This window comes from Abramis brama, assembly GCF_963993115.1.
Source record: "Abramis brama genome assembly, chromosome: 16".
Classification (NCBI taxonomy): Eukaryota; Metazoa; Chordata; class Actinopteri; order Cypriniformes; family Leuciscidae; genus Abramis; species Abramis brama.
Window position 1 is genome coordinate 32,837,969 of NC_139978.1, and position 25,137 is coordinate 32,863,105.

At 37.0% G+C, this 25,137-nt stretch overlaps 2 protein-coding genes across 7 annotated transcripts; both read right to left on the bottom strand.

Annotated features, from left to right (window-relative positions):
* Nucleotides 1-47: 47 nt before the first annotated feature.
* LOC311066491 (uncharacterized protein) lies at nucleotides 48-24,586 on the bottom strand. Of its 4 annotated transcripts, XR_014603085.1 has the most exons (7): nucleotides 24,476-24,586; nucleotides 24,331-24,380; nucleotides 24,106-24,154; nucleotides 23,384-23,695; nucleotides 23,006-23,128; nucleotides 20,664-20,778; nucleotides 48-166 (listed from the first exon to the last, which is right to left on the bottom strand). XR_014603085.1 is itself a non-coding variant. In XM_084087721.1 (6 exons), the coding sequence occupies exons 1-6, from the start codon at nucleotides 24,528-24,530 to the stop codon at nucleotides 20,726-20,728; spliced, it is 636 nt and encodes a 211-aa protein (XP_083943847.1). In that variant the 5' UTR covers nucleotides 24,531-24,586; the 3' UTR covers nucleotides 20,066-20,725. The 4 variants fall into 4 exon arrangements, 3 of the variants coding, with proteins under 3 accessions (XP_083943847.1, XP_083943846.1, XP_083943848.1); XM_084087721.1 differs by lacking the exon at nucleotides 48-166 and having other exon boundaries at nucleotides 20,066-20,778; nucleotides 23,384-23,689; XM_084087720.1 differs by lacking the exon at nucleotides 48-166 and having other exon boundaries at nucleotides 20,066-20,778; nucleotides 24,476-24,585.
* LOC311066490 (uncharacterized protein) lies at nucleotides 1,617-4,950 on the bottom strand. Of its 3 annotated transcripts, none has more exons than XM_084087717.1 (6): nucleotides 4,806-4,950; nucleotides 4,604-4,695; nucleotides 4,392-4,431; nucleotides 3,762-4,052; nucleotides 2,638-2,760; nucleotides 1,617-1,929 (listed from the first exon to the last, which is right to left on the bottom strand). In XM_084087717.1, the coding sequence occupies exons 1-6, from the start codon at nucleotides 4,852-4,854 to the stop codon at nucleotides 1,877-1,879; spliced, it is 648 nt and encodes a 215-aa protein (XP_083943843.1). In that variant the 5' UTR covers nucleotides 4,855-4,950; the 3' UTR covers nucleotides 1,617-1,876. The 3 variants fall into 3 exon arrangements, with proteins under 3 accessions (XP_083943843.1, XP_083943844.1, XP_083943845.1); XM_084087718.1 differs by having other exon boundaries at nucleotides 4,643-4,695; nucleotides 4,806-4,949; XM_084087719.1 differs by lacking the exon at nucleotides 4,604-4,695 and having other exon boundaries at nucleotides 4,806-4,920.
* Nucleotides 24,587-25,137: the final 551 nt, after the last annotated feature.

The window sequence follows — 25,137 nt, forward strand, 5'->3', positions numbered from 1 at the left end:
AAGCAGAGACTAAAAGCGAGGCTGATGATTCGTGAAGAGGAAATCCATTGGAAATGCTGAGCTGTGAAAGATGCGTCGCATGGTGCAGTCAGCACTACAGTAGCACTCGCGGCATACACACATTTGTTGTGGTCCTCGTTGTAGATAAGGAAGGAGCTGGTAATGTCTGGATATATGAAACATTATATCAGACACTGTAATAAGCAGCACATTCCATTATGCAGAGTTCAAGTTGAGAAAAATGTATATTACTAATTAAATGTAACACAGGTGGTTTCCTGAGTAGACGCTGCTTCATAATGGAAAAAATTGGAACATGTCTTTGACTTTCTTAAAGCTCTTGCGATTTAAGGCTGATTGCTATGTCTCAATACAATCTCAATACAAATGTTTTAGCATTTATTTGTTCATTAAATTACACATACATCATAATTTTTGTGTATTTGTGGATTGTAAGCGTAGAAAACAGTGTGTAGGGGAGCGCAGGGCACAACCTAACACGGGTTAAATGTAACACGGAACTTTTACATAGTTAGTCAGGGTCAAGGATGTGTTTCCGCTTATTTTCTCTCTCTGCCAAGACAGTCTCTCGCAGATTTGTGGAAAGGTTTGATAAGATTTCATGAAGATTCTGGAAAAAGAGTATTTTGAAACCATGCAAGTACATTTTTTCATGATACGTTTTTTTTTTTTTCGGTTTCTGAGTTGGGTGTGTATTTCACCACTTTATATTACCTTAATAACTGTCTTGTTGGCTAAAACATACAGTAGCACCATTTTGAAACATATCAGCAACTCCTAGCAACTGTAATATTTTTTACACAGTGGGGTTTAGTTGTAGTAGAGTGTTAAGTGTGGTAATGAACTGAAAACAGGGAGCCACACAACTTTTCAGGTTTGAGTATTTATTTATATATTTATTTTGCCACATTTAACTTTGTTGGACTTTTACAAACAATGTTGGAATTTAAATGTCAAAGTTTTTTTCACATTTATTTACTATATGCATTGATCACTTGTTTATTAAAATCATCCAGGTGGATGCTGCACATTGGTGCTGGTTGAGGAGATTCCCCCTTCCATATGTAAAGCGCTTTGATTACCTAGAAAAGCGCAATATAAATGTAACAAATTATTATTATTAAAAACATAGCCTGTTTTTCATGCAATCAACCCTTGTTTTTATTATTATTACTATCATTATTAATAATAATAATTTTGCATGCTGCTGCCACAGACAAATATAAATCAATTGCAATTACAATATTTGATGATTTTATTTATTTATTTATTTACTGCAAAACTGTGCAGCCTTTTCCTATATCTCTATCCATGATATTTATCCATAAAAGAAGGATGATTGGATGAGGGGTGGATGTATGGATATGTATTTATAAAGATGCACAAACAATATCAAACTATACAGATAAAATAGTACTGAATTATGTGTGTTACACACAAGTGTTACAACTAACCCCTCTGTCTGTTACAGTTAACCCCGCATAAGTGGTAAGTTGTAACATTTGCACTTCTGTCACTTTCAGTGCAACTGTACGAAAATAGTAGTTCCTAGAAAAAAACTAAGTGTTCATTTGTAGCAGAGATGTGTATATTGCTTGTGTAAAAAAAAAAAGATTAATCTAACTTAATTATTTTTTTAATAATTGAGCCAAAACCAAAATGTGTTCTCCCCTACATTCTTCCGGTGCATGTGTGAATACTATTAATATTTTGAAGTGCTTTTTCATTTCATGTGTCATAGAACGGAAGAGAGGCTCTCGGGAGAATGCATTAAATGTAAAATGTAAATGTACAGTAGAAGTTTGTTTCTCCTCTTCAGGTCTGTTCTTCTCTCTGCAGAAAGTCTTGTGATTATTTATGCATCCATGTAGTCGTTGTCTGTAACAGTTGTGGTGGGGTTGATGGAGTCTGTGTTAACAAACGTGTAGAAAGAGTTCGCTGGGTTAGTCTGTGTGTGCTGGAAAACTACTAAAGCTGAAGAATCTAATCCTGAACACAAACTCATCAGAAACACAGTCAGGACACTAAACCTCATCAGATCATCATCTCATCAAGGACAAATGTGATTATAAAATGTATTTATGCCAGAGTTGTCTTCAATAGCATTGCATGTCAGAATGCACGTCACATCAACAACGCCTACTGTAAAAAAAAAAAGCCTACTGTAATGAAAAACATGTAAATGTCTGTAATTTTACGTTTTTTTTTTTTTCTGCCACCCCAGCTGCCGGAATATTACTGTTTTTTTAACAGGGATTTATTTTTTACAGTGTACCCATCACATGGGTTTAGACAAATCAGCAAGGTTGTATGAATTCGTATGAATTAGCCACCTTTAGTCGCTCGTACGAATTCGTGCAAATTGGTCGTGACGTGAGATAGCGTTGCAACAACTGGTGTGAGATTTTAAGAAACACTTGCAGGAAACTATATTGAGCTCTGACTATAATAGGCCTGATGCGTGATGCCATTAGTCATCAGCAATAAGACTGAGGAAGAGAAACTCTGTTCATTGACTTCCTCTTTAGCTCAGAAAACTATATATAATATATAAACTATATATATATATATATAAATATTTAAATAAGTAAACTGTTACATTGGTAAAACACACACCTTTAGCTTTACTCCTGATGGTGGTCACGATCACTACCACAGTCATGATGACGAGACCAACAGCAATGAAGGAGGAATAGCAGATGTAGAATAAAGATACTCCTTCCTCTTGATGATCCAAGACTGCATGGAAATGCAAACAGAAAAACAGGAACAAAGATGAATGCACTGAAATATACACAGAGATCAGCCGTACTGTTAATATATTTAAATGGCTAATAATGAATTTATGTACATTTGGCATCATGTTCTGATGAATCAGAAAAATATATTTTTTAAATTTCTTGCTTATGTTTTATCATTTGCTTATGTTTTATGTTATCATTAATCATTTATATCATTTGAAATGTATGTATAATGCTTTTCTTTCATTAATCTTTATGCCTCAAATGTAGCTGATTGACTTTGGTTGAACATTTGTACTTCCTGTTTAGATGAGGGCAAAAGTCAAGTTTCCTTTTCGAATGTTATATAGCTAAACTTCTTGAAGTGTACGGGCTAACACCTCAGAGTGTGAAAATGTTTGTGTCTGCTTCGATGCAATATGAAAAGAGGAACTTAGCTCTGTTCCGATAAGCAACTGTATAAATTATTACTATAAATAAAATAAATAAATTACTGTACTGTATAATAGGGAGATCAATTTCTGTACAGGTCAGTCTATACCTTGGACTCAGACCTTGCTCCTTTGCAACCCATCTGTTCAAAGAGAGATCTCTCAACCAACTTTAATTATCTTTAGGCAAGAATATTATAATATAATTTTTTACTTAAATAAATATTAGAAGTAATTTTAACTGTTCATTTTATGTTTCTTTTAAACTTTTAATACTGATTATGGATGAATTAAATTTACTCTTCATTTATTATTTGATCGTCTGTTAAGAAATTAAATTTGACAATCATCTGACTGGATCTCCTCCATGCATCATGTTCAAAAGCTTGTCAAAGCAAAACTTGTTATTTAAAATGTGAATGGATTACAATCAATGTCGTGGTGAAGCATCTTGTTGAGTGAAATGTGTGTTTGAACAAAATATGAAAATACAATCATATACAAATATTGCAGCATCTAGGCAAGCATGTAACATCTAAATGTTCTTGTGGAGATGCATTTGTTTTACCTGACAAACCGTAAGTGTAGGTCTGGCTGCTCAGGTTCTTGACTTCTCCATTAGATTGAACCTCACACTCACAGGTGAAGGAAGCAGGTGGACTCACAGTGACCATATACACACATAGATCTGAACACGGAGAGCTTGTGAGTCTTATGGTGTATTCCAGTTTACTCTCTACAGACAGTGTGAAAGATTGCGAGTAAAACATGCTAAATGTCATGTTAGACTCGCACAGCACTATCACACGCTCTCTGTCCTCCGCCTGTCGATACACTGTGATCTTCGGCACCGAGAGATCTGAAACACAAACATGCCAGTGAAACATGAACATGCTAAAAATGTATGCAGCTGAAATAAAATGAACAAAATTTGAAACTTTAACAGAACTCCTAATATGTGTTGGCACTTTGGAATAATAGATGTAGCTTTAATATCAATAACCATGTGTCAGTAGGAAGCCAGACAGGCAAAGATGTTGTTATGAGTAAAGTGATTAATGTTGCTTTTAAATAGTGTTTCATTTTATTAAACAAAGACATCAGAAATAATGGCTGAATCACTTCAACTTAATTTCACACTTCAACAAAGCTCTTTCAATACAAAAAAAATTAAATAAATCAGATCGCAGTTACATACCTTCCTCAGAGTAATAATCACTTTCCATGTCGTAAAAGTCCTGTCCAATAAAGACACAGAAAAACACAAATACAATGTAAAATTATTTGTCTATAGATCGGCAGGGCTGACAGAACAAAATCTATTTAGTTTCAGCAGCTATATACATTATTTACTTAAAAAATAATAATAATTGAAAAACATAACAGAATTTGATTAAACATCTTTTGAACCTTAATAACATCGACATTCCACATATCAATATCACTAACCCACGAATAACTAATTTCACCCCAAATGTTCTCTTCTGTTGTCTGACATTTCTCTGTATAAAAAAAGATGACAAATACCATAGTTCATTATAAATGTGTAAAAGTGATGCATACCCTGTACACTTTAAGTTAAAAATAAAACATGGGAGAAAATAATACTTACGTAAAGCTAACATTACAACTAGCAAAAGGTACTGAAAAAGGAGCTTCATCGTGCCTCAAACTATTTTTCTTGCGCTGGCTCAGTTTCACTCTTCAGTTCTTCTCCTTCACATTTCCTGTGCTAAAGACTGGTTGTCATTTGCTTGTGTTGAGATTCATGCAAAAACCATAATCATACCAAGTCAGACAAAATAACATCAAATGAACATCTTAAACAAAAACTAGATTTTTACAGGGAAGGAAATACTGTGAATCTGTTAATGCAAACAACCAAGAAAAGAAACAAGTATGACAATAATGTTCTCAGAGGAGTCAGGGGACATTAAAACACTTAACGTGGCTTAACCCTCAGGTGCTCTTCGTTTCGGAATCCCACGTGTTATCTTCCCGGTCAGAAGTGACCGGACACCTAAAAATGAAACTTCCTCCACCCCAGTAAAACCAATGCAATTTATTTTTGTTCAATAATATTTTTTCTTTTGTATTTTGAGAGGATTTGATGGTACTTATTAATATTTATGGTTAATTTTTGCCATTGAAAATAATACACACATTTTTTATATATATATATATATTTTTTTTTTATATATATATATATTTCTTCAATTATTGCAGTATTTCAGAGTAACTGGGCCTTTTAAATCAATTTTTTTGAAGTCAGACTAGCGCCACCTGTTGATAAAAATTAAATATTACATGTTATTGCATGGGTTTACCACTAGATGCCTGTATAGCTCTCTATGGAGAGGCTTGTGAATTCTCTAGTTGTTTTGGGACCAAATTATTACTTTTAAGATGAGGATTTGAATGTATTTTTTAGAAATTCTCAAGTAAAACTTTTTGCCCAGGATTATAATTTTTTTTAAATAAATTTGATGTGAAGTGTACACGTTTTTGCATTATTACTACAGTCAAACCTGAATACAGAGAAAGCATTTTGTTACAGGTGACATTACGATTCATTAAAAAAATACAAAAATAAACAGCAATGCATTATCACAGCTTATTATTATTATTATTTTTAAACATTATATTAATTATTTTAATAAAAATTAATAAGAATATATATATATATATATATATATATATATATATATATATATATATATATATAGTGAGGAAAATAAGTATTTGAACACCCTGCTATTTTGCAAGTTCTCCCACTTAGAAATCATGGAGGGGTCTGAAATTGTCATCGTAGGTGCATGTCCACTGTGAGAGACATAATCAAAAAAAAAAAATTCCAGAAATCACAATGTATGATTTTTTAACTATTTATTTGTATGATACAGCTGCAAATAAGTATTTGAACACCTGAGAAAATCAATGTTAATATTTGGTACAGTAGCCTTTGTTTGCAATTACAGAGGTCAAACGTTTCCTGTAGTTTTTCACCAGGTTTGCACACACTGCAGGAGGGATTTTGGCCCACTCCTCCACACAGATCTTCTCTAGATCAGTCAGGTTTCTGGGCTGTCGCTGAGAAACACGGAGTTTGAGCTCCCTCCAAAGATTCTCTATTGGGTTTAGGTCTGGAGACTGGCTAGGCCACGCCAGAACCTTGATATGCTTCTTACAGAGCCACTCCTTGGTTATCCTGGCTGTGTGCTTCGGGTCATTGTCATGTTGGAAGACCCAGCCTCGACCCATCTTCAATGCTCTAACTGAGGGAAGGAGGTTGTTTCCCAAAATCTCGCAATACATGGCCCCGGTCATCCTCTCCTTAATACAGTGCAGTCGCCCTGTCCCATGTGCAGAAAAACACCCCCAAAGCATGATGCTACCACCCCCATGCTTCACAGTAGGGATGGTGTTCTTGGGATGGTACTCATCATTCTTCTTCCTCCAAACACATTTAGTGGAATTATGACAAAAAGTTCTATTTTGGTCTCATCTGACCACATGACTTTCTCCCATGACTCCTCTGGATCATCCAAATGGTCATTGGCAAACTTAAGACGGGCCTTGACATGTGCTGGTTTAAGCAGGGGAACCTTCCGTGCCATGCATGATTTCAAACCATGACGTCTTAGTGTATTACCAACAGTAACCTTGGAAATGGTGGTCCCAGCTCTTTTCAGGTCATTGACCAGCTCCTCACGTGTAGTTCTGGGCTGATTTCTCACCTTTCTTAGGATCATTGAGACCCCACGAGGTGAGATCTTGCATGGAGCCCCAGTCCGACGGAGATTGACAGTCATGTTTAGCTTCTTCCATTTTCTAATGATTGCTCCAACAGTGGACCTTTTTTCACCAAGCTGCTTGGCAATTTCCCCGTAGCCCTTTCCAGCCTTGTGGAGGTGTACAATTTTGTCTCTAGTGTCTTTGGACAGCTCTTTGGTCTCGGCCATGTTAGTAGTGGGATTCTTACTGATTGTATGGGGTGGACAGGTGTCTTTATGCAGCTAACGACCTCAAACAGGTGCATCTAATTTAGGATAATAAATGGAGTGGAGGTGGACATTTAATCCGGATACATTTGAAAACGGCATTTTCGTTTATAAACGCTCTCCGTCCACACTAGTGTTTTCAAGCGTTTTCGGACGTTTCAATGTGGATGAGAAACTTTTGAAAAACGCCTGTAAACGCTAAATTCACCTTTACTGCGCATGTGTAAAACCCCACAAAAGCTCACTGATATGATTCAGATGGAAAAATAAATAATGAAGTTATCGCGCAATTCTTCTGACAGGATAATTTTATTTAGTAAAATATCTCACCATTCACTGATGCGTCCAGGTCGCACGCAGACACCATATGTTTGGTCTAAAACGCGACTGTTCTCATGTATTACCGCAGGACAGCAAATGTGAGTAAATTCTGTCATCTTTGCAGGACTGTGATATGAAGAGTGTGCAATGTACCTCTAGTTCATAAATGCCAGAGGAGAACTGGCCCCCGACTGAGCCTGGGTTCTCCCAAGGTTTTTTTTTTCTCCATTAGGTCACCTGATGGAGTTTTAGGACACCATTAGGCCGCTTGATGGAGTTTTTTCGGTTCCTTGCCACTGTTGCCTTTGGCTTGCTCAGTTGGGGATATTTTGGGGATATTTAATTTTATTCTATCAATCAATAAATTCCACTAGAAACAAACTTTGTTGTATTATTTTATTTTAATACTGTGAAGCTGCTTTGATACAATCTGTATTGTGAAAAGCGCTATACAAATATACTTGATTTGATTTGATTTGATTTGAATGTAGAATATTTTTTAGCAACAGTGTGAAAGTGAATAGCACATAACAGGCACTATTACGGTGGCCGAGAGGTGCAAAACAAATCACAATTACAAAAACAAAATAACAATTCAGAAAACAAAATAACAATTCAGAAAACACAATGACAATTTAGAAAACAAAATAACAATTCAGAAAACACAACGACAATTTAGAAAACAAAATAACAATTCAGAAAACACAATAACAATTCAGAAAACACAACGACATTTCAGAAAACACAACGACAATTCAGAAAACAACGACATTTCAGAAAACACAACTACAATTCATACAAAACAGAAAAGGTAGGTATATTTTGAGAATGACGTACTTATAGCTGAATGGACGAGATACCTGTCAATCAAGCCAGAACCGGAATCAAGCGATACTGTCTGGAAGTACCGGTAGAAACAAATCGTACCCATCAACGTGCCATGTGTCTGTTCTACCTAGAGTTGGTATTCCCATGCAGGACATTTATGTGTAAACAGAAGAGTCTGACGGACAGCAGTTTAACATTACGACTTTAATTAATTAATTAAATAAAAAACATTTTGAAGTGTGGTTAAGGTATTTAGCAGATGCTTTTGTCCAAAGCGTCATTCGATATACAGTGCATACATGCATACATTGGGTCTCATTCATGAAACATTCGTAAATATACGAGTAAATATGTGAGTGATTTGCGCGTAAAGAGACATTCCCGAAAATTCTTCTCCTGATTCACAAATACTTCGTAAATGTCAGATTTGATAGTGAAATGTGTGTGTGGGTTAATGAATTCCAATCAGTCGTAAATGGGACGCGCGTGCACGCTCATTCTTAATTACCATAAATCCCGCCCATTAAAACCGACTGACAACTAAATATGGGCATCATGTTATGACACGAAACGAAGGATTTCAACGTGTCTTCTCAAAAGCGAATGAAAAAGAGAAATTTCTTGGATGCAGAAATTGATGTTTTATTATCAGAAGTTCATTCAAAACGCCACATTTTATTTTCAAGCGTACATAGTGGCGTAACAGGTCCTAAAAAAAAGAAGGATTTTTTAGGTAGGCCTAATACCTAAATGCTTTAGGTAAAAATGCTTGGCAGCATACAGATGCAGTTATTGGAGTTTCATCTGTTAATCGAACAGTCCCAGAAGAAGTGAAAAGAAAATGGTTCGACATGAAGCTTGACTGCAACACTTGTAACTTGCGGACTTGTAAAAAAAAAAAAAAGAATAAACAGCTTGAATATAAAAAATAAAAATTAAAAAAAAAAGACTTGCGGACTTGTGTTCCGTTTGCAGATGCTATTACTGTCTCTCGTAATAAAAGTAAAAAGAAAACCCGTATGTAATTACTATATAATATTTTTTCAAAATGCTGTGTAAATATGTACCCGATTACGGTGAATTAAAAGGCAGCCTTTTAATTTTAATTCATAGAGCAAAACGTTCGGATGTTAAACGCACTATTTACGCGTGGCTGGGACCAGGTGTAGATTTCTTTCGTACCAACTAACATTTGGGAAATACGAACATTTTAATGAATCCGAAAATTTACGCCAGAACCACTTTACACACGATTTACACAAAAATTCGTTCTGCTCGTGTTTCATGAATGAGACCCACTGACATTATATATTTACAAAAAAACAATGTAAAAGCCAATGTAATTCTAAATGTTATAGGGATACTCCACCGTTTTTGACTGCAGTAGATGTGAAAGATATGAATAAAAATGATGTTATTCAGCCAGCGCTCATACCTGTATTTACATCCTGTTTTCGGTCGAAGTCCATAGTAATCGATTGTCGAGTTCACGTGCGTGATCATACGTGATAAACCTATGCGCGTGAACTCGACAATCGATTACTGTGGACTTCGACCGAAAACAGGATGTAAATACAGGTATGAGCGATGGCTGAATTAACCATTTTTATCCATATCTTTCACATCTACTGCAGTCAGATTCACTCGTGTTCACTCTGAAGGAATCACTCATATGGCTGTGCACTTGTAATGACACATCAAGGATGTTAAGAGGCTAAGAGCAGGTTTAAAACTTGCCCCATTGAAGTCAACAGGGTGCAAATTTTAAAAAGAGGATAACACGGTGTAGGCAACACCATTTTTGTCGTTGTTCTCTGTATTGACAGCACTCCAAATTTTAAAAAAAAAATAGCTCAATGTTAAAATTGACCGGAGTTCTCCTTTAACTTAAAGGCCTAAATTAAATTTAAGTTTAAATGGCTTTGCCTGTCTTTACTTTGTCTTTAAGTCTTATATTAAAACTCTGAAACCTGCCATGATATCTTTATTTGTTTGTTTCTAGAAGCCATTCGGAGAAATCCTGGATACAGAGAATCCACGAACCAGGAGGTGGAGCGATGGTTGAGGCGTTGGTTGTATTTGGCTGGCGATCGAGAGGGGGATAGGAGGAGGAGAAGCACAGTCCTCCACCACCAGCCACCCACCAACACATAACACATAACACATTAACACAAAGTCAGGCACACACACATATACGTTCCACTTTGGCCCGTTTCTGGCCACACTTTAACATACACTACCGTTCATAAGTTTGTGGTCTTTCATGGTTTACACATGGTTTCAAGGTTTTACTAGTGTGATTTCTAAAACCATGCTTTGTATTATAAATGTTTTTAGATTTCATTTTCTTACATTTTATTTGTATAAAAAAAATGAATAATTGTAAATGTTAACCTATTTAGGTCATATGTTTATGTTGATTGAAAATAAACACTAATTTTCAGCAGTTATGGTTTCCTTATGTTTGCCAAAACTTAGAACAGTGTTTGGGCCATAAAAGGCCCGGAACAATTTTGCTATCTGGGATGGAGCAAAGTTCGGTCCCATGGAGTGATAGGTACGCCTAACGAATCTACGACGTGTCCTTGTTCTGTCCCTGATGGGTTGAGTTCTTGCAGCGGCCGCATATGTCATCACGTTTAACACGCAACTTCTGCAGAGAAGTACTAACATTGTCCGGTAACAACTGTCCTGGGGTGCGTTTCCCGAAAGCATCGTTAGCCAACTATGGTCGCAAGTTCCCTCGTTACCAATAGAGTTCAATGGACACTGCAATGAACTTGCGACCATAGTTGGCCAACGATGCTTTCGGGAAACGCACCCCTGGTCGACGCAGCTTTTAATGTCGTGGTATGTCGAAAAATGAAATAAAAGAGAGCATTGCAGTGATGGCTTCTTTGTTGGTGTATTTACTCAGAATGAAGCATAAGAGAATATGCATAACAAAAGCTCAAAACATACATTTTCAACATGTATATCACTTTTTTTTTACAGTAATGACCGTTGTAGACATAAGTAACTTTAAACATTCCATCACACTAGAAGGAAAAATATGATCAACAAGCTATTTAACACTCTCTGTGCAGTTCTCATGCTCTAGCTAGCCCCAAAATGATGTGTGGCAGCTGGTATAACACTCTAATCTCATGCTTTTTACAAACAAAATAAGACTGAAACAACATCATGTACTCTCATACACTCAAATAACATCGACATAATGACCAGTTATAATGAATAGCGGGCTATCGCGCTAATCGCGAAACACTCATGCTAACCATGTGCTCAGGCATACTAAACTCATGACACACTATTAATATAGTAAATATTATGTGGTATGTCGCCAGCATGTCCACAATCATGGCACATGAATGTCCTTCTTCAAAGTAAAGTTTAATGTGTTCTATTTTCGCATAGCAAAACAAAGTTGATCACATTCACAAATTTCTTGATTGACAGGTGTCTCGTCCAATCAGTGATAAGTACGTCATTCTCAAAATATACCTACCTTTTCCGTTTTGTATGAATTGTCGTTGTGTTTTCTGAAATGTCGTTGTGTTTTCTGAATTGTTATTGTGTTTTCTGAATTGTTATTTTGTTTTCTAAATTGTCGTTGTGTTTTCTGAATTGTTATTTTGTTTTCTGAATTGTTATTTTGTTTTCTGAATTGTTATTTTGTTTTTGTAATTGTGATTTGTTTTGCACCTCTCGGCCACCATACACAATACTGGTATAAACATGAATATCTATTGGTACAATATGCGTCACATGACTAAATTTACGTCATCGTTTTTAAATCCCTCCGGTTTCACAGTCCACACTACAACGCGAAAACGGCGTTTTCAAATGTATACGCTTTGGAGTGCGTTTTCAAAAAGCTCTGTTTTCATTAATAAAAACGCCGTCTCAGTGTTGACGGAAGGCCAAAACGGAGAGAAAAAGATGCGTTTTCAAACGAAAACGTATTAGTGTGGACATGGCCTTAAAGGCAGACTAACAGGTCTTTGAGGGTCAGAATTCTAGCTGATAGACAGGTGTTCAAATACTTATTTGCAGCTGTATCATACAAAAAAATTATTTTCCTCACTGTACATTGCCACCTTGTTTTTTTGTATGTATGTATTAGTGCATGTATGATTAATTGTAATTAACATCTACAATTCACATTTAAGTAATTGTGATGATCTTAATGTAATAATATCATGTGTAATAACATACAGCTGCTGTAGATGTAGATGTAGAAATTAAATCTACAGCAGTAAGTGTAGAATTTATTTTTATATTTATTCATTTAGCAGACATTTTTATCTAAACATACAAATAAGGAATTTTACAGCATAAGCAATTCAACCATATATATGTATTTGAAATAAAATAAAAATACAAAAGGTTACTTAAATTCATATATTTTTCATTTATATTTTTACAGTAGAAATTTGATTCTCCTCTTCAGGTCTGCTCTTCTCTCTTCAGAAAGTCTTGTGATTATTTATGCATCCATGTAGTCGTTGTCTGTAACAGCTGTGGTGGGGTTGATGGAGTCTGTGTTAACAAACGTGTAGAAAGAGTTCGGAAAGTATTTGGTTTGGATCTGACTGTGAGTAACTGGTAAACGCACACCTTTTTTGCTCCTGATGGTGGTCACGATCACTGCCACAGTCATGATGACGAGACCAACAGCAATGCAGGAGGAATAGCAGATGTAGAATAAAGATATTCCTTCCTCAGGATGATCTGTAGCAAAATATGAGCAAACACAGGCAACATGTATGTTCAGATGAAAAACTCAGCTCTTACTTTAATAACCAAAATTATTAACTGCAAATCTGACATTAAAAAATGAGCCTGTACTATTATGCCACTGTATATATACTATATACATTTGTTAGCTATGGCATGAAATATCTGATATTCCGAGAAAGAACGCCAACAATTACAATAGATGTATATATATACTATATACAGTACCTAATGACCAAATCTGTACACAAGTCTTCTGTTCCAGATGTATACCAGTTTAGTATTATTAGGGGCCAAGCACAGAAGGTGCGTAGACATCTATTGTAATTGTTGGCGTTCTTTCTCGGAATATCAGATATTTCATGCCATAGCTAACAAATGTAAAAAAGGAAAAATGACATAAAAGCAGATTATCATTCATTCAGCGCTGTTGTGGCTGCGGTGTGTCATGTAACAAGCAATAACGCGTCACCATGAAAACCAAACAGACAGCGACTTAGACTTGTTGCACGTTAATGTTTTTTCCTTTTTTGGAAACTCACAGAGAAAAAAATGTTTGGTAACCGCTTGCACACCTGTTTAGTTTTTCTTTTGATTTGTCTGCTATTTAGTTTCTTTGCTCCTCTGGATTTGTGGATGTAGGCTATCCTGACTGATTCCGTTTACCGACCTTTATCGCCCGGCTTTCGACTAAGTTACGCTCCCCTGTCTGCCATGTACGCTCCCCTGTCTGCCAATTTGCCGAACTAACGTTAGTGCGAATGACAACGATGTCGAAGGTGAGAGAGAAGTTTTGTCAGCTAATATTAGCAGTTGCACGTTGTCTTTGGATGAGAACAACAATGCAGCTGACAGCTTGATGCGGTGCCAAGTAGTCGCAGACGAGCCAAAAGCTGGATATTCGGCGGGAAATATGTCAGCGGGTTACCCAACAGATAAAGGAAACTATCCAGACACACTAACAGATGGGCAAGTAAAGCATTTTATTGTGTCGCAAGGTTCATGCAAACACCCCGGTCCATTTCCTCGAGATCCATTGCAAGGAGACAGGTGCTTTTCGACGAGTTTTTACTCCACCACAACAAAAGCTGGTATTCAGCTACCGAGATCTTGGCTGTGTTACTCACCTAAGCTTGACGCTGCATATTGTGAACCATGCTGGTTATTTGCAGACCGCAGTCACAAAAGCTACAACATGGCATGGACACAAGGAATAAGAACATGGCAGACCCTGTCAAATAAAATTTCCAAGCATGAAGGCGCAGAGTGCCATGTAGCAGCTTGCAGTGTTTATGATCAGTGGCGTCTGCATGGAACTATCGACGAGGCGTCAGAACAGCAACTCCGTCAACAAGTTCATTTTTGGAGGCAGGTTCTAGACCGGATCATTAATGTCACTTTAACTCTGGCATCAAACAACCTTGCATTTCGGGGACACTTCGAAGACACTAAAAGTGTCAACAAAGGTAATTTTCTCTCAATCATCGACCTACTGGCCAAGTATGATCCATATTTGAAGGAGCTGCTCAGTCGCCCTTCTGGTTCCGTCAAGTATCTCAGCCCAGAAATCCAAAATGAACTGATTGGTATACTCTGAGTCTGTCCAGAAAGAAATTATCAGTGAAATTAAAGCTGCGCCGTTTTTCTCAGTGATCATGGATACGACTCAAAATGTATCTAAAGTGGATCAGATGAGTCAAATCTTTCGGTATGTAACCATAGAGAGAGATAGCCAGGGTGCTGCAATGGCTGTAAAAATCAACGAGTCTTTTCTGGGATTCCAGCAAATGCCTGACTCGTCCGCTGGCACAATAGCCAATGAAATTTTACGTTCGGTTGAGGAAAAAGGTCTTGATATTTCAAAATGCCGTGGCCAAGGATTTGATGGGGCTGCGAACATGAGTGGCATATACACGGGAGTTCAGACAAGGATACAGGAGAGACAACCAAATGCCACATATGTACACTGTGCTGCCCATAACTTAAATTTGGTCCTCAATGATTCAGTTAAGTCAATAACAGAGCTGACAAAGTTTTACAACACCATGGAAAAATTATACGTGTTTTTTGCGCACAGTATAAAAAGGTGGAATGTATTGGTTGAGATTACTGAAAAACCCACTCCGGGTGCAGGTGTCACGCTGAAAAAACTGTGCGCTACTAGGTGGGCATCGCGCAATGATGCCGTGTCTGCAATCAGATACAGATACGTTGACGTGTTGAAAGCCCTGGCCAAAATTTCACTTACCAGTAAAAAGACAGATGAGTGCAACGAGTCTATGGCTTTGATAAAGCTGATGGAAAGATTTGACTTTGTTTTTATTATAGTTCTTCAAAGTGAAGTCTTGGAACAGATCAATGTCATTTCATAAATGCTACAGGCAAAGGATGCTGATCTTCTTAAAGCTACAGAATTACTCGACACTGCCATCGTGGAGTTGACAAGGTTCAGGGAAAATTTCGAGAAGGCAAAAGGAACCACACAATCCATGGCTGAGAAGTGGGGAGTGAAACAAACCTTTGAAAAGGAAAGAATTAGAATGGCAAAGCGCCATTTCGATGAATTCTGTCAGGATGAGCGTTTGGCTGATGCTGAAAGTTACTTCAAGGTAAATGTTTTTAACGCTTGCCTAGACATTGTAATTTTCCAGCTGAGTCAGCGATTTTCAGCTTTGCGATCAGTTGCCGATTTGTTTAGAGTGGTCCAGCCACGTATACTTGCAACTGAGGAGAAGAACGCGATATACGATGGGGCACAGAGGTTAGTGGAGAGATACAACCAAGACTTGTCTCCAGCCCTTCCACAACAATTGATCGCATTCCGTGCAGCCTTTAAAAGACAAATCTCTGGGATGACAACAGTTCAAGATCTGGCCAGTTTTTTGATTGTTGAGAACAACTCTATCACATCTAGCTTCAGTGACATGTGCACCGTTTTAGTTCTCTTTCTTACCATCCCTGTTACTGTTGCTTCAGCGGAGCGCTCATTTTCAAAACTGAAGCTAATAAAAAACTATTTGCGGAGCACCATGTCGCAAAACAGACTATCGGGACTGGCACTTCTTTCCAATCGAGAATGCACGAAGCCGTGAATTAAACACCAATGACATCGTGGATGAATTTGCCGAAAGAAAGGCCCGGAGAATGCAACTAAAATGAGTGAGTAGTTTTATGTTTTTACATTTTGGGCCGCCGTGCCAAGATCAGTTTACAGTTTTTCTCAATTGTTTACACACATTTTCTGGTACTTGAGACACAATGACCACAACATGTAACTCATTCACCAACCCCCTGAACCAATTCTGCTAAACTACAAGCACAATTCCTGCTTTACACTCAAATTGCAGATCTAAAACACACCTTTTTCAAAACACTACACACAATTCTCTGCTTTTGGCACTATTTTCATGCAGAAAATCTCTTGTTTTCACAAGGAACACACTGCCATTCAAATATGCACACTGACTCATCACATGGGCAAACACCCGTCACACAGTTTTACAATTAGCAATCAGTGCTTTAGCATAAAAGGGCAACAGGTGAGCTCTTCAGTGGAGTAATGGATGTCAATTCTTCTGTTGTTTTGTAAGTAGACCACTGTATGTCCAACTTTGTGTTGGTTGGGATGTACACTGTGTATATTGTTTTTGTGGGAAAAATAAAATATATTTGTTACTATGTATTTGTGTGTTCTGAGTATAAAAACAATATTCTCAAATATTTTACAACACACTTACAGTTTTTCTCGATTGTTTACACACATTTTCTGGTACTTGAGACACAATGACCACAACATGTAACTCATTCACCAACCCCCTGAACCAATTCTGCTAAACTACAAGCACAATTCCTGCTTTACACTCAAATTGCAGATCTAAAACACACCTTTTTCAAAACACTACACACAATTCTCTGCTTTTGGCACTATTTTCATGCAGAAAATCTCTTGTTTTCCATTCATCATAGTGTTTTACATTGAGCACATCAGTGTTCAACTGGTTCTTATAAATGTCTATTCATATGATGATTTGTGTGTGTCATTTGAAAACAAAATACCATTTTGAGAAGAAATAACATTGTTTTGAATGTAAAGTTTCATTTTGCAGGAGAATTGAGGGGTTTTGCCCATTGTGTGTGTGTTTTTGGATTTGTGTGTAGAGTTCTGAGAATATGAGGCATGCTTTCAGAAAATGTGTGTAAACAATTGAGAAAAACTCTATTATTGACATTGGCTGGTTGTTTTATACTTGTTTTTGCTCCGTTCTGGTTGTGAAAAGTTGTTGGGTAGAGTGTTTTTTTATGGTATTGTTTGGTATTGTATTTTCTTGATACACTACAGTGAACGTCTATAAATGTCTCTTCGATGTACTTGGAGGGCGGGGTTAGGGGGGCCCGTAAATTTTTTTTTGCATATGGGCCCGAGATTGACTTGCTACGCCACTGGCACACACAAACCTTATTCTAATATGGAATTGTATTGGAATGGTAAAGAGTGTTGGTACGTGACAGGGCCTCCACTCAAGGATAAGATATAATGAACAAATCTAAGAATATTCCACATGGTTGAAATACCATCACTGGCCTGGAATGATAACATTCTGGGAGTCAAGACTATAAAAGAGGAAGAATGATTTAATTAACACTAAAATAAACCCACTGTTAGCAAAAGAAACCAAAATCACAAAAAAAAAGAAAAAAAAAAGATTGAAAACAACCCAGCGCAAACAAAAAGAAACAAACTGAACTATCCTTGTAATCAAAGCAAAATAAAACCCAGCTAGCAGGGAACCCAGAACTTTGGCTAACATTCCCTACAAGTTTGGTTAATGTTTTAAAGAAAACATTTGAATGTAATGTTCAAAGAATGTTTGAAGGATATTTTCTCATTTCAAATAATGTTCCTATGAGGTTAAATGTTAACTACGATATAACGTTTTAACTGTAACATTTTGAGGATTTTTTGGGAATGTTGTTGAGTTAAAAGATTATACAATGTTCTCAATAAAACATTGGCGCAATGTTCCATAATAAAAGAGCAGGAACATTATCACATCAACGTTCGCAAAATGTTTTGAGGATATCATTGAGGCTGAGAGTGAGATGACGGAATGTATTTTATAAAACATAAAACAAATTATTTATGTTTGTTATTTATATAATCATCATTTATTTTGCTTTGTTGTATTTGTTTATTTACTTTAAATTTTATTAGATTGTTATTATATTAAGTTGACTGCACTTTTTACAATGCATTTATTGTATATGTTATAATAAGAACATGTTATTTAATACATTTATTTACTAATTCATTGATAACGTTAACGTTTCTATATGAAAAAACTTGTTCTTATATAAAATGTATTAAAACACATTGGTTTTTGCAATATTAAGATATTGAGGGGCTTACCTGAAAAGGGGAACAGATATTTTTAAGAACATGCATGAAAACTTGTTGCGTTTCCCTCAATCTGTGTATTATAAGAGTGGGGGAAGGGAGCCTTATTATTAACCATGATTATTGGAATACTTGATTCTGATTGGTCAATCGCGCCATCAAGTGGTATGTTATTCCCCAATAAACAGCCCGTAAAAACAGATAACACAGGCTCATCCATGTAACTGTCACTGAAGTCACCGCTTTTGGAAGTTTGGTATTAAAAATGTAAAACTCAAAATCAATATTTTGTGTACAATTATTTAATTATGTCATCTGGGTATGGAGGACTCACACTCTTGTTTCATACAAATGCAGCTGCTGCCATTTTGCAATGATTGTTTTGTACACTGGAATGGATTATAAGATAACAAACAGGTAAGATTTTAAAATATTTTCATCTCAAATCAATATCTCTTATTCCCATAATTATTTATGTGGTGAAATGCTGTGTAATAAGTGGTAACTGTGCTCTATCCCTTAAATGTCCGTTTACTTTGAACTTGCCACTTGCTAGCAACTGCTTTGTTCGCGGAAGCCTTGCATTTCAAGACCTAATCAAATATTTCTACTCAAATCAATATTTCGTGTCGACTTATTTACTTATGTGGCAAGTAGCCATGTAATAAGCGGGATAATGTACATCCAGCCGGTTTTATCCCAGAATAAACCCCTTCAGATTGATGCAAGACCCTTTGGCTTCGCATCGGGGTTCTGATCACCCTGTCGGGGTTTATTCTGGGATAACAACCGACTGGATTTACATTATCCCTTACATAACAATAGCCATAATATTCTATTCTATTAGTTCTACCCGTAACATAAGCTCTTGCACTTTATCTCTTGTTCTCCTTTAGGCTATTCAAGATGCTCAGTGTTATTGTTCTTGATGCTCAAGCAATTACAACAGTGCATAGCAATCTGTTGTCTAAATCTCCATGATGTACTTGTTGATATTAGAATGTATTTTCTAAAATGTTATTAGAATAAATTCATATAAAAAATGTTATGAGATGGCAAGCCTAAAACAGATCACAGCAATAGGCCTACATAGTATCAGTAATCAGCAACTTGGTAAAAATGCGCGCCGGTGTTGTGCCGAATTCTGTGACCCTGTAAGGCACAGCGCCTTATAGGGTCACAGATTCGGCACAACACCGGCGCACCTTTTTACCAAGTTGCTGATTGCACTAATCCAACCTACTCATAATTCCAATCCTATTCTAACCCTACCGTCACTGTAAGCCTTGGCCACGAGAGCAGCCGAGAACTTACAGGCCTTGGATGGGTGGCGCAAACGACCCCGCCGGGTGGCAGCACTTTGCGGGCATAACTTCACGCTCCACTTGTGGGATCTCCACGTACCCTTTGGCCTTGTCGGTAACCAGACAGTTGATGGACCCCATTGACTTCCATAGTAGGAAAAAAATATAATGGAAGTCAACATCAACATTCTTCAAAACATCTTTTTTTGTGTTCAACAGAAGAAAGAAACTAAAGTATGTTTGAAACAACTTGAGGGTGAGTAAATGATGACAGAATTGTCTTTTTACAGTGAACTATCCCTTTAATACAAGAAATATTTGCATAATATAACATACAGCTGCTGTAGACAGAAATTGAAGCTACAGTAAGTGAAGCATTTATTTTTATATTAATTTATTTAACATGCAGGCATTTTTATCTAAACATATATTTTTATCTAAACAGTTGAATGTTACAACATAAGAAATTCATCCTAATGAGAAAATAAAATTGCATCACAAATTTTTTAAAAGAAATTCTCAACAAAAAAACATTTTCTTCTAAAATTGTATTTAAAATGATCACATATATACATTGCTAAAAATATATATAAATACAAAAGGTTTATTGAATAATTCATATATTTTTTATTCATATTTTTATATATCTTTTGCCAACATTTGACCCATTAATACTAACACTAACTATTCTATATCTATTAATTAAAAAACAAAAACAAAACAACCTTGGCTACGTGTATACGGAGCTGGACTAACTGGGTCACGAACTTGCATATTGTTGCCCTATCGTTGGTTTGAATGTGTGTGTGTGTGTCTATTGCTCTCCTCATTTCTAAGTCACAAAAAGCGTCTGCTAAATGATTAAATGTAAATTGTAAATGTACAGTAGAAGTTTGTTTCTCCTCTTCAGGTCTGCTCTTCTCTCTGCAGAAAGTCTTGTGATTATTTATGCATCCATGTAGTCGTTGTCTGTAACAGCTGTGGTGGGGTTGATGGAGTCTGTGTTAACAAACGTGTAGAAAGAGTTCGCTGGGTTAGTCTGTGTGTGCTGGAAAACTACTAAACCTGAAGACTGATCAAATCTAATCCTGAACACAAACTCATCAGAAACACAGTCAGGACACTAAACCTCATCAGATCATCATCTCATCATCTCATCAAGGACAAATATGATCATAATATAGATTTATGCCAGAGTTGTCTTCAAAGGCATTGCATCTCAGAATGCACCTCACATCAACAACTGATGTGAGATTTTAAGAAACGCTGGAAACTATATTGAGCTCTGACTATAATAGGAAGAGAAACTCTGTTCATTGACTTCATCTTCAGCTCAGAAATGTCTCGGTTTTGTATGTAACCCTCGTTCCCTGAAGGAGGGAACGGAGACGTAGTCGGACGTACCGTACTGATTGGGATCACGCTTAGGCAGCCTGTCATCTTTGAGTATTGATAAAACGAGCCAATGCACATTGGCATGCAAGATTTGCATCAGACAGACTTGGATAACACTGGGAAAGCATGCCCTTTCGGTGGAAAGGGAGACGCTGCGGAAGCCACATCCTGCCCGTAGGGAGGTATCATGTGGAGGTTACACATATGGACTGGGCGCTTCCGGGCAGTACAACATATGGAATGTCACTGAGGTGGCTCCGGCCTATAGCAGGCACCGCTCAGAGATGGCAGGGCCGGCTCTGCCATGGGAAAGACACAGGCTCGCCACAGGAAGCCGTACCGTGGAAGAATACACATATGGGATCGCCGTAGGGATCACAACATATGGGACCCAGCCTAGCACAGGTTCCACCAATGCATACGAGTTTTAGGCCTGGCATCGGACGCTCCGCCACGTCCATTGCCGAGGGGTGTGGAGGAACTCAACAGGGTTCGGCTAATGAGAAACTCTACTGGAGCAAGAATGGCGGACGTATCCAGTCCATAGGAGGGGAATGGAGCAATGGTACTTTGAGCGGGGCTTACGGTGTTGACTGGCTTCTATGCGAAGAGAGCTACCGGCTCGAAACTCTATAAACTAGTGAACGTGTTTAGTGTCGCCCAACCCGCAGCTCTACAAATATCTGTCAGTGAGGCACCCTTATTGCTGCAGCAATACTTGTTTTTCATGAAAGGAAAGAAAATGTTGACAATGAGTTAAATAGAGAGACTGAAAGGGTCTTTAAATGGTTTATTAATAATAAGCTTTTTTTACACTTTGGAAAAACCGAATCTATATTATTTGGTTCGGCTGCTAAATAAAAAAATAAAAAAAAGCTCCAGATTAGAGGTAAAGGTTAGTGAATTGATCATCACACCAAAACATGAAGTAAAGTAGTATCTGGGATGTGTATTAAATAATAAATTGACAGGAGAAAATATGGCTGTTTTAGTTAATTCTAAAATATGTAATAGGATAAAAAAATTTAATAAGACAGGCGGCTTTTCTAAATACTCTTTTAAAAATGTTAGCTGGAGCATTAGTGCACACTATGATTATGCTGCAACATTTTGGTTTAGTGGTAGGCCTAGTACGAAACGAACCAAAAATATATTGCAGACTGCTCAAAATAAGCTATGCAGGGTAATACTGAAAGCACATCCACAGTTGCATCTAGACCAGCTGTCTCTTTACCAGTGCCGGACCACACAGGGGAATGACGGCGGCAACACTGACAGGTGGATGGTGCAGCCTGTACCAGTGAAGCACTCACTTCTTCGCCCTCTAACCAACCGTCAACAAACAAACACAAAGAATGCTGTTAAAACAGCAGTTGAGAGCTCAGAAGTTAAGTTTGCGATCACCGACACACTCGCTCGTTGAATACACCAACACTCTTCAGAGACATCGATATAAAGTCCGATCTGCTCCTCAGCGAAAAACAAATGGTGCGAGCATCCGCTTCCATATTTATACCCGCGCTGCGGGGCAAAGCGCAAGATGCAAACCTCGCACGCCAATGTACATTGGCTCGTTTTATCAATAGCCTACTCAAAGATGACAGACTCCCTAAGCGTGATCTCAATCAGTGACCGAACTGAAAGGGAACTAAAGCCTGCATATTAGTCTTTGAGCTTCTTGAAAGGAATCTTTAGCAGCCAAAATAAAGGATGATTGAGCCAGTAATGAAATTAAATCTATAATAAAGCATTTTAAGATGCTCTCAGCACATTGTGTATGCATTTTAATTTTTAGATTTTGATCTGACTGTGTATCTGGTGAAACGCACACCTTTAGCTTTGCTCCTGATGGTGGTCACAATCACTGCCACAGTCATGATGACGAGACCAACAGCAATGAAGGAGGAAAAGCAGATGTAGAATAAAGATACTCCTTCCTCATGATGATCCAAGACTGCGTGGAAATAAGTTTTGGCTTGTATGCATTGAAATATACATACAGACACATGCAAAGATCAGCTGTGTTATCATTGTACATTTTTAAATAGCTAATTATACACCCCAAACATCACCAGATGAGGAAGAAAGAAAGGTAGAGAGAAGAAGGCATATAAAAATGTTTCAAAATAGCAAAATGCAAACACATGGCAATATTGTATCATCTAATGTAACATCTAAACATCCTATAGCAGAGATGTATTTGTTTTACCTGACTGATAGTACATGTAGGTCTGGCTGCGCAGGTTCTTGACTTCTCCAATAGAATGAATCTCATGCTCACAGGTGAAGGAAGCAGGTGGACTCACAGTGACCATATACACACATATTTCACTGTGTCTATCTAAAGTAGTGCATTTGTCTATTTCCTTGGTGTAGTTCAGTTCACTCTCCACAGACAGCTCAAAAGACTGCATCTGCCGACTGTAAGCCCTTTCAAACATGCACACCACCATGACTCTATCATGCTCTCTGTCCTCCATCTGTCGGTGTACTGTGATGTTCGGCACTGTAACATCTGAAACTTCACAAACGTGCTGGTGAAATATGAACAAGTTACAAATTTCTGCAGCTAAAATTGTGCCAACAATTTTTGTGCATCTTCATCTTCTAATGTGCTGGCACTGGATATTTAAATAATAGCTGCACACATTTTAATACATTATTTATGTTCATTTATATCACCAGCACAAAACATACTTAAATAATCATGTACTGGGTGTCTAAAGGAAGCCAGATGATGTAATGTCATTGTTTTGAGGAAAGTAATTAATGTTGCTTTTAAGTTAATTCCAGTGTATTAGTTTACTAAAATACATAAACAATGAGTCACTTTAACTTAAATCACAGCAGTTGTGAGATTAGGGCTTTTTTAATTGTATTAGGAACTTTAATACAGTTAGAGAATAGAGGGGAAAAAAAAATTGATCATACTTTCCACAGATTCATCTTTTGGCTCGAACATCCACACCCAGTCATAATACTGTCCAACAAAGGCACATATACACCTCATGAATAAAATGTAAAATTATTTTCTATATTCTACATTAAGTCTAAGCCAGGGCTAAGAGAAGACAAATAATATTTATGTTCTGTTTATATATATATAGACTGCATACAGTATAAACATCAAAACAAACTCTGGAACTGAATGAAAACCTCAAAAGTTGGATCAGTAGTCCACTCAAACTCTGTGACCTGGCTTTTCTCTGGATAAAACAAATAACAATAGTTTATTTTTAGTGTATGATTTATTACCTGTACACATTGTGAAGTAAAACGCGGGAGAAAGCAATGTACTTACGTAAAGCAAACATTACAACCAGCAAAAGGACCTGAAAAGAGAGCTTCATCTTCATCGTACCTCAAACTATTGTGCTTTCCAACACACTGTGCCTATAGCTCAGTTTCACTTCTTAGTTCTTCTTCACATTCTTCTTCTTCCTGTATTAAAGAAGTTTAGTTCTTGTTATTGCATGAGGCAAGTTGGATTAATTTACTTTACATTCAAATAAGGTCTCCTCATTGATTCAAACTCACATCAATAAATTATCTTTCATAAACATTTGGTTGCCAATAAACACTTTCACGGTCATTCCACTGGGAGAGTAAAACTCCATATTACCATAGTAGTTGTTTTTCACTTCTGAAACTTAGACTTTGTAAATGCTGAAGTGTTAAAGAAGTATAATTTTTAGATATTTTTGATAGTCAAATCTTGTGTTCCCTTCTCAAAACTCACGTTATTATGACTTTTTTTCATTACACACAATTTGCTGCAGGCCATATTCCAGACCTGTTACTCAGAAAAGTATAGTAAACTAGCATTACAATTTCTTATGAATAGTAAGATGACATTTTAAAGTGTTACAGATATCTGCAAGATAACCCACCAACAGTTTTGAACTTCTGTCCCCGGTTTCACAGAAAAAGCTAAAGTCATGTCCCAGATTAAAATAAGATAAG